This window comes from Peromyscus maniculatus, chromosome 15 (assembly GCF_049852395.1).
Source record: "Peromyscus maniculatus bairdii isolate BWxNUB_F1_BW_parent chromosome 15, HU_Pman_BW_mat_3.1, whole genome shotgun sequence".
NCBI lineage: Eukaryota > Metazoa > Chordata > Mammalia > Rodentia > Cricetidae > Peromyscus > Peromyscus maniculatus.
Window position 1 is genome coordinate 28,150,672 of NC_134866.1, and position 16,671 is coordinate 28,167,342.

Consider the following 16,671-nt stretch of genomic DNA (forward strand, 5'->3'; position numbering starts at 1 on the left):
TACTCACCTTAGTTATTTATTCTTGAAATTCACAACCTACCAAATATAACTTCTCATTCACTTTGTGTAATCACCCAAACACAGAAATCAACGTCTACATTAGCTCATCTGATTAGCCATAGATTTTTAACCAATTTGCATTTATCTTTTCCCTAACCATTCCACTGAACACATACTTTTTCTGAGAACATATTGTAATAGTAACCATGATTTAAAAAGTCTTGCTTGGTTCATATCTCTTAGAATAATGCCACTTGTAATGGTTTTAGTATTTTTTTATGTATGTGGGTGTTTTTTTCTGCATGTAAGTCTATGCACCACATGCATGCCTGGTGATGATGGAAGCCAGAAGCGGGTGGTGGATCCACTTGACCTGGAAATACAGACTGTTATGAGGTGCCATGTGGGTGCCAGCTCCTCTGGAAGGGCAGCCAGTGCTCTTTACCTCTGAGCAATCTCTCCCGTTTAGTGATTGTTAATCTTGATTGCCAACAAAACTGGATTTAAAAGTCCCCAGGAAATTAGTGAAACACAGTTCTGGGTGTGTTGATGAGGGCATTTCCATACGGGATTAGATCGTGAGGATTCTCACCTTATTATGGTTTAACCCCCTGACAGATTTATAACATAGATAACCTCTTGGGAGGCAGTGGAGCTGTGGGAATGGAGCCTGATTGGAGATGTTGGGTTGCTGGCATGGGGGTGCCTTCTTGAAGGGCTATTTCATGCCTTGGCTCCCCCCCTACTGTTGCTCCATCTGCATCCTGCTTACCACAGTCCTTGCCTTGATGGCCTGAAATCTCTGAAACTTAGCAAAAGTAAACCATCCCTGATACCACCTGTCTCAAGTATTGTGGTCACAACAGTAAGCAAAAGCAACAGAAACGAAGCAAGGTGGAGCCTCTGAATTGTGAGCTATGTGCAATCACATGGATGCTTTATAGAAATGCAAATGTGTGGGAATCACCCTTGCCCACTGTATCAACTTTCTGGGGGCAGGGCCCAGATTCTGTGTTGGCAGACTCCATACATGGTGTTTTTGAACTAGATATAAATACTACAGCCATTACCCCAGGAGCTCATGGCTTAGTAAAGAATTTGTAAATCACAATAAAAAGTAATTCCTATCCTTAGACATATACAGAGTACAATGGGAATATAGCAAGAGCATAACAGAAAGAATGAACAATTTCTGAGCTTTTCCAACATGTCAGGCACTTCCAAAGTATTGAAATAGACATCATCTGGGAGAATGAGATTTGAGCACATGACCTTTCTGACATTATAGCTCATATTCACTGTACAAAATCATCTTAGAGTTGAGAAGGGCAGGAAGTTTAACAAAGAAGGCTGCATTTGAGTCAACATGAGTTGGCTAACCAAGTGGCAGGAACAGAAGGTGTATTGTTAGTCCCGGAAAATGATGCGGCACGTGGAAGGAATGGAAGCAAGAGAAACCATAACATGTAGACATTTCAGGTGGTCCATATACATGGCTGCAGAGCAGGAGCTGAGGATGGATTGATGATGTAGGCAGTTTTACTGTTATTTTTGTTTATTGTTATTGTTGTTGTTAAGATTATATTTTATCCCTTAGGAAAAAAATGCACTACTGCAAAATTTTGCAGGACTAAAAAGGCTAGTCTTGCAAAAAAAAAAATACCAATAAGGTAATATGACAGAAATAAAAGCAAAGAGAAACAGCAGTTATCTGTTGGGAGGGAGTTGTGTTGAGGTAGGTATTGGAGAGGGGAGTAAGGGGTAGATATGATCAAGACACATTGTATACGCAAATGAAAATTTCAAAAAATACTTTTTAAAAAAAGAGCATTTCAAAGGAGTTGGGAAGCCATTACATGATCAGGGGTTAGGTTGCTATAGAGATGTGAACTCCAGCACTGGGCAGGGCAAAGCATGACTCTGACCCAAGGCTGACAAAACCATTAGCACCTTTTGAAGTTGTAATAGAGATGTCCAAAGATGAGAAGCTCACTTTGCTCCTGGAGTTCATCCCAGCTGTTAGTCACGGCTCTCACTGCCGTGCACCTCAGCATTAGGATGTCTTCTTCTCACTGGTTGGTTGTTCTATTGCCTATGGAGTACCACCTGACTTATTTACCTGCTTACTTAAAGCTGCTTATTATTGTGACTTTTGAGAGGATAAGCAGAAGGACTTCTGGGGACATGATCAGTACAGAGGTAGACATGGGTGGGAGGAGCTTAGCAGACTTTCACTGGATACAGGACAGTTAACTGCCAGGTGATGGAGAACAGGCCCCCAAGCTACTCACACACAGCCCAGCATCCAGTATGGTGATTTGAAGCAGGGCTTTATGATGAGAACTTCAAGACCATTTGCTCACATCTGAGTTCAAAGACAAACAGTGAATGAAAAGGGTCTGACTTTTTTTTAAGGGTTATGCATTTTGTTAACAGTAGTGCCCAAATATTTAATGCATCAGAAAATGGTCTTTAAAGGGCTTTCTAGAAAGCTTTCACAACTTAAAAACAGTGTTTGGTTCCAAGAGGGAGAAAAAAAGCTTTATTTATTAAAATTATATTAATTCACTTAAAATATATCATAGCTATATTTATATATATATATATATGTGTGTTATCAAGTGAACTGAAAAGCAGAAAAAGTGCGACAAGTTCCTATCAGTATGCACACCAAAAGATTCCTCAATCAGAGGCCCTGAAAAGCAGTTTCAGTGTGCAATCATGACTCTGTAATCAGTCTTTAGTTGTGTCTTGATTGGAACACTTGGATCACTTCATTACTGTTCATCCCCATTTTCATACACACAATTGTGGGTGTCATTTTCCAGCGTAAGGACAGCACTCAGATTCACGTGAGCCGAGAACCTGTGAGTCAGAGGTTGGCTTTTGGCTTCCTACTCTCAATGATTCCATCTGAGTGCAGCTGATTAATCTCCTCTTGACTGAACCCAAATTCTCTGAGAACCTCTTCGGTGTGCTCTCCTACGAAACACTCCCTTTTGACAGAAGGGAGAGCTGGGGTTCTGGACAGCTGAGGTGCAGGGCGGGGGCTTGCCTGCTGCTCCTCGTTGGTGATAAACGAGGCCCGTTCCCTGTTGTGACTGTGGTGAAGGGCCTCCTCAAACGTCAGCACTGGGGTCACACACGCATCTGTCCCATCAAAGATCCGGCACCACTCTGCCTTGGTCTTCTTTGCAAACACATCTGCAAATTTCTTCTTCATTTCCGGCCAGTCAGCGACGCTCATCTGGGCGGGGAGTTCATCAGACTCGAGTCCAAGTCCTGAGAGGGAAATGTAATGTCTCAAGTTATGATGCTTTGAGGGGAGTAACTATAATCAATCAAGAGTCCAAATTAAGCAGATTGAAGCTGGAGCCAATGGCTGCAAAAGGCAGGGACAGCAGCAGCGGCACAACTCAAAACAAGCCTGTCATTGTCAAGAGCATTTCACTGACATTTCAGGAAAGGGAGTCCGTTTTCAGTGATCTAGACTCCAGAAACTCATTTTCTTTCCTGAGTAGGTTTTCAAAAAGAAATTTCCTCAGGATGGCGCTATCCGTCCAGTTGAATTAAAATAACTCCACGCTTTATATAATATTTCCAAACATTTTAAAAATAAAAAATTGTTTTACACCTGACTATCACCACTGCCAAGAATGGAGCCTCCGGGATAAGTGGTAAAGCCCAGGGCTGAGGCTTTATGAGTAATATTCCTTTCTCTTTACCTTGACAGATTAACAGCTCAAAAGTCTTTAAGGTAGCCAAGGTCTAGGTGAAGATTTTTGGGCCTCACATTGGTGTGAAAATTTGCCAAACAACCATTATTTCTCATTTTCAGTGTTCAATAAATTATATGGAATATACAACAGCTTATTATTTTTTAAAAGCTATGGGTTAGAGGGTTTTCCCAGCTGCAGTCTAATGTGAATGTTTGGAAGCACATTAAGCTATGCTGTTGAGCAGATGTAGCAGACACATCTTCAGTGAGTAGTTGAAAATTCTCATTTAACTGCCCATGAGTTTATCTAACTATACCATTGTCCCAAGTGGATGAGCATCTGTGTAGCCAAAGGGCCACTTTACAGGGGTTTACTATAAATCTCACTTTTCCTCTCTCATGAAAGAGGATTCTATAATATGAGTGGTTAAGAGGACAATGATCAAAAATTTTTAAGGAGAAAACTTTTGGAATTTCAAGAGGACTCTAAACAGTGCAAACACACTCCCAAGGCTTTTGAAGGCTGTACAGTATACACAGGCACACCTTCAGGAGTGCACATACACCCAAAAGACATTCACAAGAGGCCTGGATTGCTTATTTTGGAGGCAGGTACTACACAAGTGAAAAGCCATAATAGTCTCACAAAACAATGGAAGATTTTCTGGATGAAGACATTAACGAAAGTGTTTATCCACTCAGTAGCTGAGCACTAAGCTAACTGGGCAGATTTCAGTGGTTACATATACCAAGGAACACAGATTTAATTGATGGAAATCATTATAAACAAACACACCTGCAGAGAACTCCATTATCTAGTCTGGGGAACAGAATGCCACGTGAATAAAGAGAAATGAACAGTGCCTCACAGACTTCTAAGAAACCATCAAATATATTTATTTACAAATGCATTAGGGGAGTCATAAAAAGACAGGAGAGAAAGGCAGGAAGAAAATTATTGAATAAATGTCTTAAAAGTTCCAAAACTTGATGAAAAAAAAAATTTAATCCACACATGAAAGAAACTACTCATCAAAGAAGGAATTCAAACTACACAGCATTACTAAGATTTCAGATGTAAATAAAGTAACACAAGTAGCCCATGTAGATGGACTGGGAAGCTTAATACATCTAAGATGGTAATATCCCCCAGATCAAGGCATACACTCAACAGAACCCCAGTCCAAACCTCAGCTATGGGCTGGAGAGGTGACTCAGTGGCAAAGTGTTGCCACAAAAGCAGGAAGGCCTGATTTCAAATCCCTGGAATTCATACCTAAAGTCAGGGGGTAGAGATGTGTGTCTAATCCCAGAGCTCCTACAGTGAGATGGGAGGCAGAGACCAGAGAATCCCTAGAAGCTCATGGGCCAGCCAGCCTGGCAGATGAGCAGCGAACAATGAAAGACCTTGTCTCAAACAAGGTGTAAGGCAAGGACCGGCCCCCAAGGTTGCCCTCTGAACTCCTCACGAGTGCTGTAGCATGTCAATGCTCACACTATCTCACACAAATGCAGGCACATATACATATCATACACACAAGCACATTTTAAAAAGATTAGATGCCTTGTTGGTTGAAACTGAAAAACTGATCCTAAAATTTACACAGAAATCGAGAGAAATCTCAACAGCCAAGACAATGCTGAAGAACACATACTTCTCAGTTTCAAACTTACTACAATAATCAAGACACAGTGACATAAAGACAGACAATGCAACAGAACTGAAAGTACAAAATTAGGGCTGAGGCTATTGCTCAGTGATAGAGTACTTTCCTACCATGTGGGGGGACCTGCATTCAATCCCTAGTACTGCCAACAGTAAAAAAGAAAGAGAAGTCGGGCGGTGGTGGTGGTGGTGGTGGTGGTGGTGGTGCAAGCCTTTAATCCCAGCACTCGGGAAGCAGAGGCAGGCGGATCTCTGTGAGTTCGAGGCCAGCCTCGTCTACCAAGTGAGTTCCAGGAAAGGCACAAAGCTACACAAAGAAACCCTGTCTCGAAAAACCAAAAAAAAAAAAAAAAAGAAAGAAAGAAAGAAAGAAAGAGAAATAAGAAATAAACCCTTACATGTATGGTCAACTGACTTCAAGAGGGATGCAAATATTAGTCTATGTAGGAAGAACTGTCTTTTCAATCAATGATACTGGAAAAACTAGAGATCCCTATGCAAAAAATAGAGTTAAATACTAACTTACCCTGTATATAGACATTAATTCAAAATGCACAAAGGCATATGTGAGAACCATCCCCAACACAATCTTCAAAAGAAACCACTGGGGTGAGACTGACAATTGGGAGTTTCTTGCACTAATTTCTGTGCAATGTTTACCAGAGGATAAGGGGGAAATGTACTACTACGACTTTGGGGGGAGATACTACAGCTCAAGAGAAGTTGGAATTGTTTAAGAGTTCAGGCTGTAAGCTTTTTCAAGAAAATTGTCTTTGAAATGTGAATGTTGACAAGAAACTAAAATTTACTTAACTATATAAATATATTTTCTATAAACCACACACACACACACACACACACACACAGCTGTTATATGATGTAAAGTCCACCACGCTGTATCCCTGCTGCTTTCCAGGGCTCTGTGACCAAGACATTCTGCACCAACCACTGCCCTTTTTCCTAGCATTGTTCAGTCTGGAATTCTGAAGTAAGTCTTTAAATATAATTTCAGTGTCTGGGCAGAGAAGAATCACACATGATCTACAAAAATCATCCTGTTCCATAGTTTTATCAACTATATTTGAGTTAGTAAGTTAATACCTATGATCATAAAATGCTTTGGGATGTTTGTAAAAGCAATCATGACAGGTATGTAGAAATAATTTGTAGTAGTATTTGTAGTAGCATTTAGAAAGTTGCCAAACAATGAAACTCTAAAGTAGGAAGGTAACTGTATTATATCAGCTTTTTACACAACTAAAAAATTCCCAAATTGACATTAATCCCACTTCTAAAACACCTGCACCCATAAAATGCCGTTCTTTTGAAGAACGGCGTATTTAAGTCCTTTTCTGTGAAAAACTCAACACTTGGAACTGTGGGGGTGCATCACTCAACCCTCATTAGAGAACCACCTTCTTGCAGTAGATGGTAATTAACACTGAGACCCACAACTGGACGATGGACACACAATGTTCTCACTGTCCTACATGGGATGTCTTTATCAAATTCCTCCCCTCTAGGCTCAGGGATCTGTGCCAAAGATGAGGCAGAAAGACTGTAAGAGCCAGGGGGATAGATGATTCCAGGGAAACAGTGCCTTCCAGATACAACAGGGTTGATGCACATGTGAACTCCCAGAGACCATGACAGCATGCACAAGGTCTGCACAGACCCCAGCCAGACAAAATTCCAGCACTGAGAAGGGACGGTAAACATAAATCCCACCCTTAACCAAGAAGGTAAATTTGAGATTGATACCTACTGGGAGAGGGGAAATCAGTTTTCTCCAACGGAGTGACACTGGGTATATCGAGTACACTGCAGGTCCCATGTAGGGCAGCTCCCATGTCTGCGAGGGTTGTTGTCCAACACAAAACAAACTCTGTTGTCTTTTTGGTGTGTGTGTGTGTGTGTGTGTGTGTGTGTGTGTGTGTGTGTGTGTGTGTGTGTTGGTTTGGTTTTTGTAAGTTTACTTTAGTTTTTGAAACAAAAAAAAAACAAAGTTGGTTGGGAAGGGAGGTGGGGAGAAACTTGAGAGAGGAAAAAGAATATGATCGAAATACAAATATATTGTATACAAATTTTTAAAAAGTAAAATAACTTTTAAGTAATAAAAAAGACCTACAGACTAAAGTGGAGAGCAAATGAAGAAGATGCCGAACTCAACCTCTAGGCTCCACAAGCAGTGACCTACGGAGCCAAGTCTAGCCTGGAACCTTTTATGCCTTCACATGAAAATCCCTCTTCTCTACTTCCCGAGTTGCTGGGAGTATAGGCAGCCGCCACCATGGCCAGCTTTCTTCAGAGTCTATCTAAAACCACTTAATAAGCTGTAGTGCCAACTTTAAACTGAAACATTTCACATCACAAAATAATTCCAGTCCAGTTGTTTCACAGGGGAAGAAGCCATCCCCAAATTCCCTCTAATTTGTCATTGCATGCCAGGAAGACAAGAATTGACAATAAGGGTAAACTTCCAAAGTATCAGGTGACAATGACATTGTCCAGTTGAAGCTCACTCACCAAAACCTCTCTGTGCTCAAGTGACTTTACTCCATCAAGGAACAGGAGCCAAGAGAACCAACATACCTCTTTTAGGAAGACTAAGCAAGGTCTGAGTACATGAGGTAGGATAAACATCTATCCAGTGTCATGAAGAGCCGAAGCACCCGCTTTTCCACTAAAGGGATTGTTAATGTTTCTTAAGTCCTGAGTTATAGAATAATAAAATTATCTGTCAACTTAAAAGGCAGGGAAAATGCCCCCAGTATGTTGATGGCTACAGTTACATTAACTAGAAAGTTGGATGTAAATTTAAAAAAAGACATCATGGAATTCAAAAGGGCTCAAAAAAGAGCTCACAGTAAGAGGGGAATAAGACTTACCTCTGAGCAGCAGCTCATAGAACTGGGGTTCGATTGCGCCGACAGCCATGAACTCTCCGTCTGCTGTCTTGTAGGTGGTGTAGAAAGGTGCCCCGCCGTCTAACATGTTTTGTCCACGAGGCTGTCCCCACAGCCACGTGTGCTGAGTCTTCCACAGGAAAGAACTTAAGTACGCGGTTCCTTCCACCTTTGAAGAAAGAAGACACTTTACGGATGCAGGTGCTTAAGTCCGTATAAAGGAAGGATTATTTAGGGCATTTACTATTTATGTAACTGCCTATTTTAAGAGGCATGACAATTATGTCTAACCATACAATGTCTTTGATATTTCTGCAAACGAAGGTAGAGCGGGTTGATGGGAAAATGCTGTTGGTACACTAAATTGGGGGAATCTTGTAAGACTTAAAGGAATTACATTTGTATTCCTTTCAAATACTGCCAAAGTGTTGAGGATTTCTGAAGTTCCGTAACAGCGCACAGACACTCCCTGAATTATTATCTCTACTTTTGTTTGTGTGTGAGTACATGGAGGTCAGAGGTCAATGTCAGGTACCTTTTTCTCAGTTGCTTCCTGACAGTCTCCCACTGAACCTGGAAATCAACCAATCTAGATTGGCGAGCCAGGAAACCCCAGGGATCTCCTGCCTCTGCCTCCCCAGTGCTGGGATCACAGGTCATGCTTTAGATTTTTACATGGGTGTGGGGAGTGTGAACTCAGGTCCTCATACTTGGATACCAGGCACTTTACCAACTGAGCCACATATGTTAAAACTGACCTTGAGTATCTGCACATTCGATTTCATCGCCTATAAGCACGTGCGCGCGCAAGCACACCCCCACCCCCCATCCCCACACACACAGCATGCCACATTGTAAAGGGAACTCATAAACCTAGCTTATTCCAATCCTGTGATCTTTAATGATCACTGGTAGGTTACAAAATAAACATGAGCATGCGAGTAGCAAACAATCTAGTTTTTCAACGTCCAAACACATCAGTTTGGGATTACTGCCCTCCCACCAAACTCAAATCTGTTCTCTATCTGACCTCCACAGACCTCGCAGCCCTGGACTGAACTCTTACCGAGGAGCTGTGAGAGCTCAGAGAAGTGTCCAGGCATCATGACAAGGTACAATCCTCCCCCTTAGATGGTATTTCACTTTCAATAGCCACCGTTTAAATTAACCATGGTCTGAACATATTAACTAGAAAAGTCCATAAGTAAGCTTTTCTTAGTACATATTTTATACTGTTCTATTTTTAGTGTTGTGTTAATCTCTTACTGTGTCTAATTTATAAATTTTGTATGCAGGTGTATCTGGGGAAAATAGAGTAAGATAAAGTTCAGAATTATCTTCAGTTTCTTGCACCCAATGGGACTCTTGAAACATACCCCAGCAGAGAACAGGGGAAATGGTGCACTCTTCTAGACTGAAGACAGAAATCAGGAAGGGGTGAGTGCTCATATACAGCAGTGAACACCGAGAAACAAGACACTGAAGCATCTCCTGAGAAATGCAGCAGGAAGTCTGGACAGGAAGGCCCACCATCCTTAGCACCTCTAAGGACCGACTCCACTGGCTGGGGAACCACCTCTGCAGCTCAGTTTTGAAGGATGATTACTTGGCAACTCTATTTTAACCACAAAAGATGGGAGGAAAATGTTGAGATACAGCACAGCAATTGGGTGAGTTTTGAAAAGTGCAGAGCACACCGGAAGACAGGCTGAGCAGGGCAGGGAGGGTGCCCACGGCCATGGCCGACACCCTGAGTTCAGTGCTCCGAGCCCCATGGTGAAGGGGGGCACTGACTCTCACCAGTTGTCCTCTGACCTCCAGACATACTCTTACAGGCTCACACAAAATAAATAAATAAATAAACGAATCACATTTAGAGTGCTGACTCCACAGACGGCTTCGATACGGCATTCTAACGCATACAAAAGGGTGGGGCTATTTGAAAGAAAGAGATCTCTTGTCAGGCATGGTGGCTCACATCTTTAATTCCTGCATACAAGAGACAGAGGTTGGTGGATCTCCATGAGTTCCAGGACAGCAAGGGCTATATAGAGAGACCCTGTCAGAAACAAAACAAAATAAACACACAAACAAAAAAAAAACCAACAACAAAGAAACAAAACAAAACCTCTTTGGTGACTTGAATTCCAATATTAAACCTTATTTATTTCTTGTCTTGTTCAGAAAGTTTTGAGGCCATCATACATCATATGGCAGCCCTACCACTCCCACCTCCCCCACCCAATTAATACTCACCATGTTCGCGTCAATGACCTGACCTTGGCCGGAACGTGTGCGTTCGAAGAGAGCAAGCACGATGCCTAGTGTGCACATGAGGCCACCACCGCCAAAGTCAGCCAGGAGATTCAACGGTGGGTATGGGTTCTCACCACTTCTGCCAATCTTGGACAGAACGCCTGCACCATGGACGACACATTGAATGCACCTTTAAATAAAGACGTGAGCGTCTTGGACAACCAATTGTTATTATAGTCATTGACCCAAGTGAAAGAAAATGGTACACAGTGCTCTTCAAACTATGAACCTATTTAGTCTACTTACAAACAAGCGTTCCCTCAAGATAGGCTCCATTTGCTTCAACGTTTCCTCTCTACTAAATTTTCCTAATGCCAAGTGGGGAGGCACACAGCTGTAACTCCAGCACTCAGTCAAATGAGGAAAGCAGATGTGGATTTCTAGACCTGGGCTATACAGTGAACTCTCCCGGAGCAAAATAGATAGATAGAGAGATAGATAGATAGATAGATAGATAGATAGATAGATAGATAGATAGATAGATAGATAGATAGATAAAATATCATCCCAACTGACATTTTTAATACTTTATTAAAGTTTTCACTTACTAAGTTTTAGAGAGAAAATAATTACTGTCAAATTGTTTCCTGGCTTTAAAGCAATATAATACACTTTTATTAAAAAGAGATGTAAGAAAATAATCATACACAAAAGGAACAGGAATTAAGTTTTGAAAAGATGAGAAAAGCCAGTATTATACTCACTTCCCCCTCAACCTCTAAATATCTTCTCACAGAAAGTAGGAGCTTTGTTTCCATCAGTAACACACCGTTCTTAGACATCACAGAGTCAGGCCATTCTAAAACACGTTCTCACAGGCACATTCTAACAGTGATCGTGAGACCTGGAACTGTGGGCTTAGCAGTGCTCACAGAAGTCAGAAACGATGGCTCAAAATGATTCTTGGTGAGGGAAAGTCAGAATCAAACGGAATCAACTCTCCCAGTATGTGGAGTGACCACCCATCTTCTTACCTTGCTCCTCATTCCCAGTAGGGGCCCTTCTGAAAACTGACTTCCCAACTGTAGAAAACAGGTGCTACTAGTGATTACTACCCATCCAATGAGTTGGGGGGGGGGGCATGCAGGTAGAGCTTAAGAAAGGCAGTTCAAATCAATCTGTTTTTAACAACTATGTTCTCTTTGCCAGTTCCAGTAAGTATTTATAGCTTTACATTTTAAACTTCTTGTTAATCAGGGCTGGGGGACTGGAGGGATGGCTCAGTCATCCAGACTATGTACTGCTTTTGCAGAGGACCCAAGTTCACTTCCCAGCATAACATCGCTCACAACAAATACCCATGACTCCAGCTCCAGGTGACCCAGGACCCTCTTCTGGTCTCTAGAAGCATGTGCACTTATATTCACATACCTACACACTTACACATAATAAACACATGATATATTTTGAATCCTTGTCAGTCAATGTAACTGCACTTCCTGATTTTGGAGCCAATTCAAAGTGTTTTAGAAAAGCATGTTCCAACATACCCGACAAAGCCAAATAGTTGATGTCATGGCCAGCTGCCTTGGAGAAACTTCCCGACTGGCCAAATCCACTCAGCCTGGCATAGATGAGCTTTGGATTGTCCTGCAATAGGGTGGCTGGGCCAAGCTGGAGTTTCTCCATGACCCCTTTAGAGAAAAGTAAACAATTGTTTTATGGTTTATTGTTTTTAAAGAGAGCAAGAGTCAAAGACTGGGAGAATTCCTTCTACAGGGCAAATAAGAGTGCACCCCCACAAGTAACACTAACACTATCCGTTGTAATTTTGGTGAAAGTTGTCATAATTTAAGAGTCATTTGGAGACACTACTTAACCACACTGAACCACCCTCATCTTCAAATGGGGCATTTTTACGTTGTGATATAATCCTTAATGTCACCATTACTGTCGTCAGAGACGTCTGTGAGGACTAAAAATTACATGCAAATACGCCTGGTGCCCCATTCTCATCCCATTCACTGTCAAACTTACTGGCTTCCTGGTATCTACCAGGGGACAATGTCAGTAAGGAGCAAGGGTGGCTAAAATCAGTGACTGACGAAAACGCAGGCGCATGGGATGCTCTGGGCTAATACAGGAGGAAACACCATTTTTAAACAGACACAGAAAGACTTGGTTCAGGGTTTGTGACAGTTACGAAAGCCTATGGACGGCCCGGTGGAGGTAGGTGTATGTCACCAAGCATGCAAGTCTACAGCTCGAACACTGTCTACAGCGCCTGAAAACAGTGTTTTTGCACGGCCCATAGTAAACGAAGTGATCTTGAAGCTGGAGTTTGGGAATACCATCATTTAGGGGCAGGTTAGCATGGTCTGTGGGTCGCTTTAGAGCATAGAACATATCAAAGGGTCAGTGGCTATATTCCAATGTCAAGTTTTCCAACCTATCTCTTGCACGAGATTCTCATACGGTTCAAGTGCCCCCCCAACCCCCCAAATAATTAATAAAGGCAAATGTAGAAGAGTGCTGGGGGAGGGGGGGAATCAAGCAAATTAAAAGCCTAAGGAGTCAGAGAAGGCTGGAGTCACGAGCCAGGAGAGAGCCCGCGGTGACCGCGGCTCACCGCTGCGGAAGGGATCCAGCAGCACGTCCGCGCGTGCGCACATGCGCCGCAGCACCGCGGCTCCCTGCGGCCGCTTCAGGTCCAGCAGCAGCGAGCGCTTGCCCCGGGCCAGGAGGCTCACGTCGCCCACCGAGCCCAGCCGGTCGACGCGCACCACCCGAGCTCCGAAGTCCGCCAGGACCATTCCGCAGAACGGCCCCGGGGCCAGGCCCGCCAGCTCCACCACCCTGACGCCTCGCAACACCATGGCCGGTCCCCGGGCGAACGCAGAGCGGCAGAGCGCCCTCTCCGCCCGGGACGACCCATCTGACATCGCATCCCCCCGCCTCCCTCACGCGCCTGCGCGGAACCCGCCGGGGAGGCTGCACGCTTGCGCACTTCCCGCCTACCCGCGGTCGTCCCGGGCCAAAGTCTCTTTGGCTGGTCTACTTCGTCCTGGTGTGTAAGTCCAAGCGTGTTAAGTTCATGTTTAAGTCCTTGCCCTTGAGAACGCCGGCGTGTGAGGGTCCCTCTCCCGAAGCTTTCGTACTGCCACCCGAATCCCTGCTCCCATCCTTCAGTGAGTGACTAAAGGTACTTAAGCACCTTGCTGTTTAGAACAATGTAGGGCGACAGGCACATTTCCTTCGGTGGGCCACAGGGTGTCTCCCTTGCCGTCCTGAAAATTTAGTTTCCTTCCAGTTTGAACACGCCCTCCTAGGGGCCTCCAGTTTGAAAAGGAATGGAGGAGGAGGGTGCAGCTCGGTTGGGAGAGTGCATGCCTAGCGTGCATGAAGGCCAGCACCGCTTCCAGTGCCCGTGGTGTGGACTCCTATCTCCCCAGCGTTTAAGGAGAGTCTGGGATATCAGAAGTGTTGTTCATCCGGGGTTGAATGAGAGAGAACTTTAAAAGTGGTTTTGGTTTGTCAGCTTTCAGTTTTATGGACAATGACAGTTGCGAGTTAGAAACTTTTTCAATCTTTAAAAAAAGTACAACGAAACCAATACCCCACCCACATTTACAGGTCGTTTTCTCAGTAGCGGGTGGAGCCTTGTGTGTAGGTGGCCAGATGCAGTTTTTGAAAGCTCTAGGAAACTGAATAAAGCTAGACATGAATTCTAGAAAACTCTGGCACTGGTTCTTAACGCGTGAAATAATAAAGATAATAAAAGCAAAGGCGAAATGCTACGTAGTTGTAGCCAAAACTCGTTTAACCAGCTACTGAGTTTTAAGATATTTCCAGGCAGGGAATCTGTGCTCTCCCAGAACGAGCTGCTTCCTGCCAGGAGCAGACATCCTCTGCATGGTCTCCTGAGCTCTCTGCTTGTCTGTTGCTGTTTTACGTGTCTAAGCCTAAAGTTCTCCCATTATCTCCTCTTCTTTTCTTTGCACTTTGAAAAACTGGAAAGGGAAGAGGAAATTACAAAGAATGGTATGGCTGACTTCCACACTGAGATATTAACATTTCATCAGAGTGCTTCCATCCTGTTTCTCTTAAAAAAAAAAAAAAACAATGGTACAGATGTGGCTTCAGTGTATACAGGGTCATATTCACATGCATCAAAGGTCTGAACCAGCATCATGCTGTACAAATCATTTCAAAGTACTGTGTTATCCAGAGGCCCAGACAAAGCAGGGTGTACTAGGGAATCTCAACACTCCAGATCTTTCCTCTGGCACAAACTGTCTTCTGTTAATCAGAGGAAACAATAATATAAATAATGCATATACAGTTGTATTCAGATATATTATTTTTTTAAAAGATACTCATGAAGCATTATTTGTAATTTTTAAAAAACTGCAATTTTTGGTATGGTGGCACACAACTGTAATCCCAGCCCTTGGGAGGTAGAAGCAGAACTATCAGAAATCCAAAGTCATCTTTGGCTATATAGCAAGTTCAAAGCCAGCCTGGGCCACAAGAGACCCTGTTTCAAATCAACTACAACAATTATAAACAAAATATAGAAACAAACAAACAAAAAGAACCTGAAGCAAAAAGATTATATAGGTAAGAAGCATTAAAATTATACTTTTGTATTGGTATGGGTGTGTTTTGCCTGCATGTATGTCTGTGTACCATGGGCATGCCTGGTACCTGAAGAGGTTAGAAGAGGGTGTTCCCTGAGAGAACTGGAGTTACTGATGACTAGAAGGTGCCATGTGAGCACTGGGAATCAAACCTGGGTCCTCTGGAAAAACAGCCAGCGTTCTTAAATGCTGAACCATCTCTTCCTCCCCTAAAATTATATTCACAATTGGTTCTAAATAGCACATGGGAGTGCTCTTTTGGGTCAAAATAGGAAAATATGTCGAAAACTTGTCAAATGCTATGTTTTATTACTATGTTTGAAAATAAAGTTGTAAATATAGGTTTTAGGTTAGTCATAGAGTGTTCATGCTTAAGGTGCTGGGCTTAATCCCCCAAACTGCAAAACAATAATAAAACCATAAATATATACATAAAGGGAGCTGGCCCTTGCTGTCTGGCTGTTGAAATCTGCTTCATACTATGATCACACTTGTAACCTACTACCCTCTGTGGTAAACTCAGAGAAGGCAGAAGATTGAATGGTTGAGTAACACTGTATCTTGCAATTGGTAGATGTTTACCAACTCTAGCCACGTCCTTTGGGATTTATATTCTCATTGGAATATACATTTACTTTGATTTGACTTTACTAGTTTTTTTGTTTTGTTTTGTTTTGTTTTTTTTACTTTTTGTGGTAATGGGATTGAGTCTAGTGCCTTGTATATACTGGGCAAGCACTTCACTACCAGGGATATATCTCCAGCCCTATTTACTTTCTAGGTTGATTCAGGATCTTGCCAAGTTGCCCAGGCAGCATGGAATTTGTGATTCTCCTGCCTCAGACTCACAAATGACTGGGATTACAGATTTACACAATCTAGGATGGCTTTTTTATTTAGACTTCAACTCTTTTTCATGATGCACTCCCTTTATTTATTTATTTTTACTATTTCAAATGATCCAAATATAATCTAAAAATGTTCTTAATGCATTAGATCAAATCCTAGAAGATTGTGTGTGTGTGTATGTATTTTCATATATGCTTATAAAGTTTTTCTTGCTGCAGTTTTACCTAAGAACAGGTCAAAATCTTCTTCCAAGACACTTACTAGGTTAGTGAATACTCTGCTTCCTCCAAATACTTACTAAATAGTGTGTGTATCTATATAATTTTTCTTATAAATATATGAATAATACATAAATAAACATGGAGATATACTGTGTAGCCTAATAAACTTGCCTGAGGATCAGCGAACAGAGCTAGCCACTAGATTAGACATAGAGGCCAAACAGTGGTGGCACACACCCTTAATCCTCTCACTTGGGAGGCAGAGATCCTCTGTTCTCTGTGAGTTCAAGGCCACACTAGAAACAGAGCCAGGCAGTGGTGGCACACACCTTTAATCCCAGTACTGGGAAGCACACACTCCTTTAATCCCAGGAAGTGATGGCAGGGCAGAGAAAAGTATATAAGGTGTGAGGAG

The 16,671-nt window shown here is 42.6% G+C and overlaps 1 protein-coding gene and 1 long non-coding RNA gene across 2 annotated transcripts in view; one reads left to right on the top strand and one right to left on the bottom strand.

Annotated features, from left to right (window-relative positions):
- Window positions 1–13,503, bottom strand: Amacr (alpha-methylacyl-CoA racemase). Its single transcript, XM_006996772.4, has 5 exons — window positions 13,176–13,503; window positions 12,097–12,240; window positions 10,547–10,707; window positions 8,273–8,459; window positions 1–3,282 (listed from the first exon to the last, which is right to left on the bottom strand). The coding sequence occupies exons 1-5, from the start codon at window positions 13,486–13,488 to the stop codon at window positions 2,873–2,875; spliced, it is 1,215 nt and encodes a 404-aa protein (XP_006996834.4). The 5' UTR covers window positions 13,489–13,503; the 3' UTR covers window positions 1–2,872.
- Window positions 13,504–13,625: 122 nt separating this feature from the next.
- Window positions 13,626–16,671, top strand: part of LOC143268647 (uncharacterized) — a 63,524-nt gene continuing 60,478 nt past the window's right edge. Inside the window, exon 1 of the long non-coding RNA XR_013044701.1 lies at window positions 13,626–13,748. This is a non-coding gene — a long non-coding RNA (uncharacterized LOC143268647). The remainder of the gene's footprint in view (window positions 13,749–16,671) is intronic.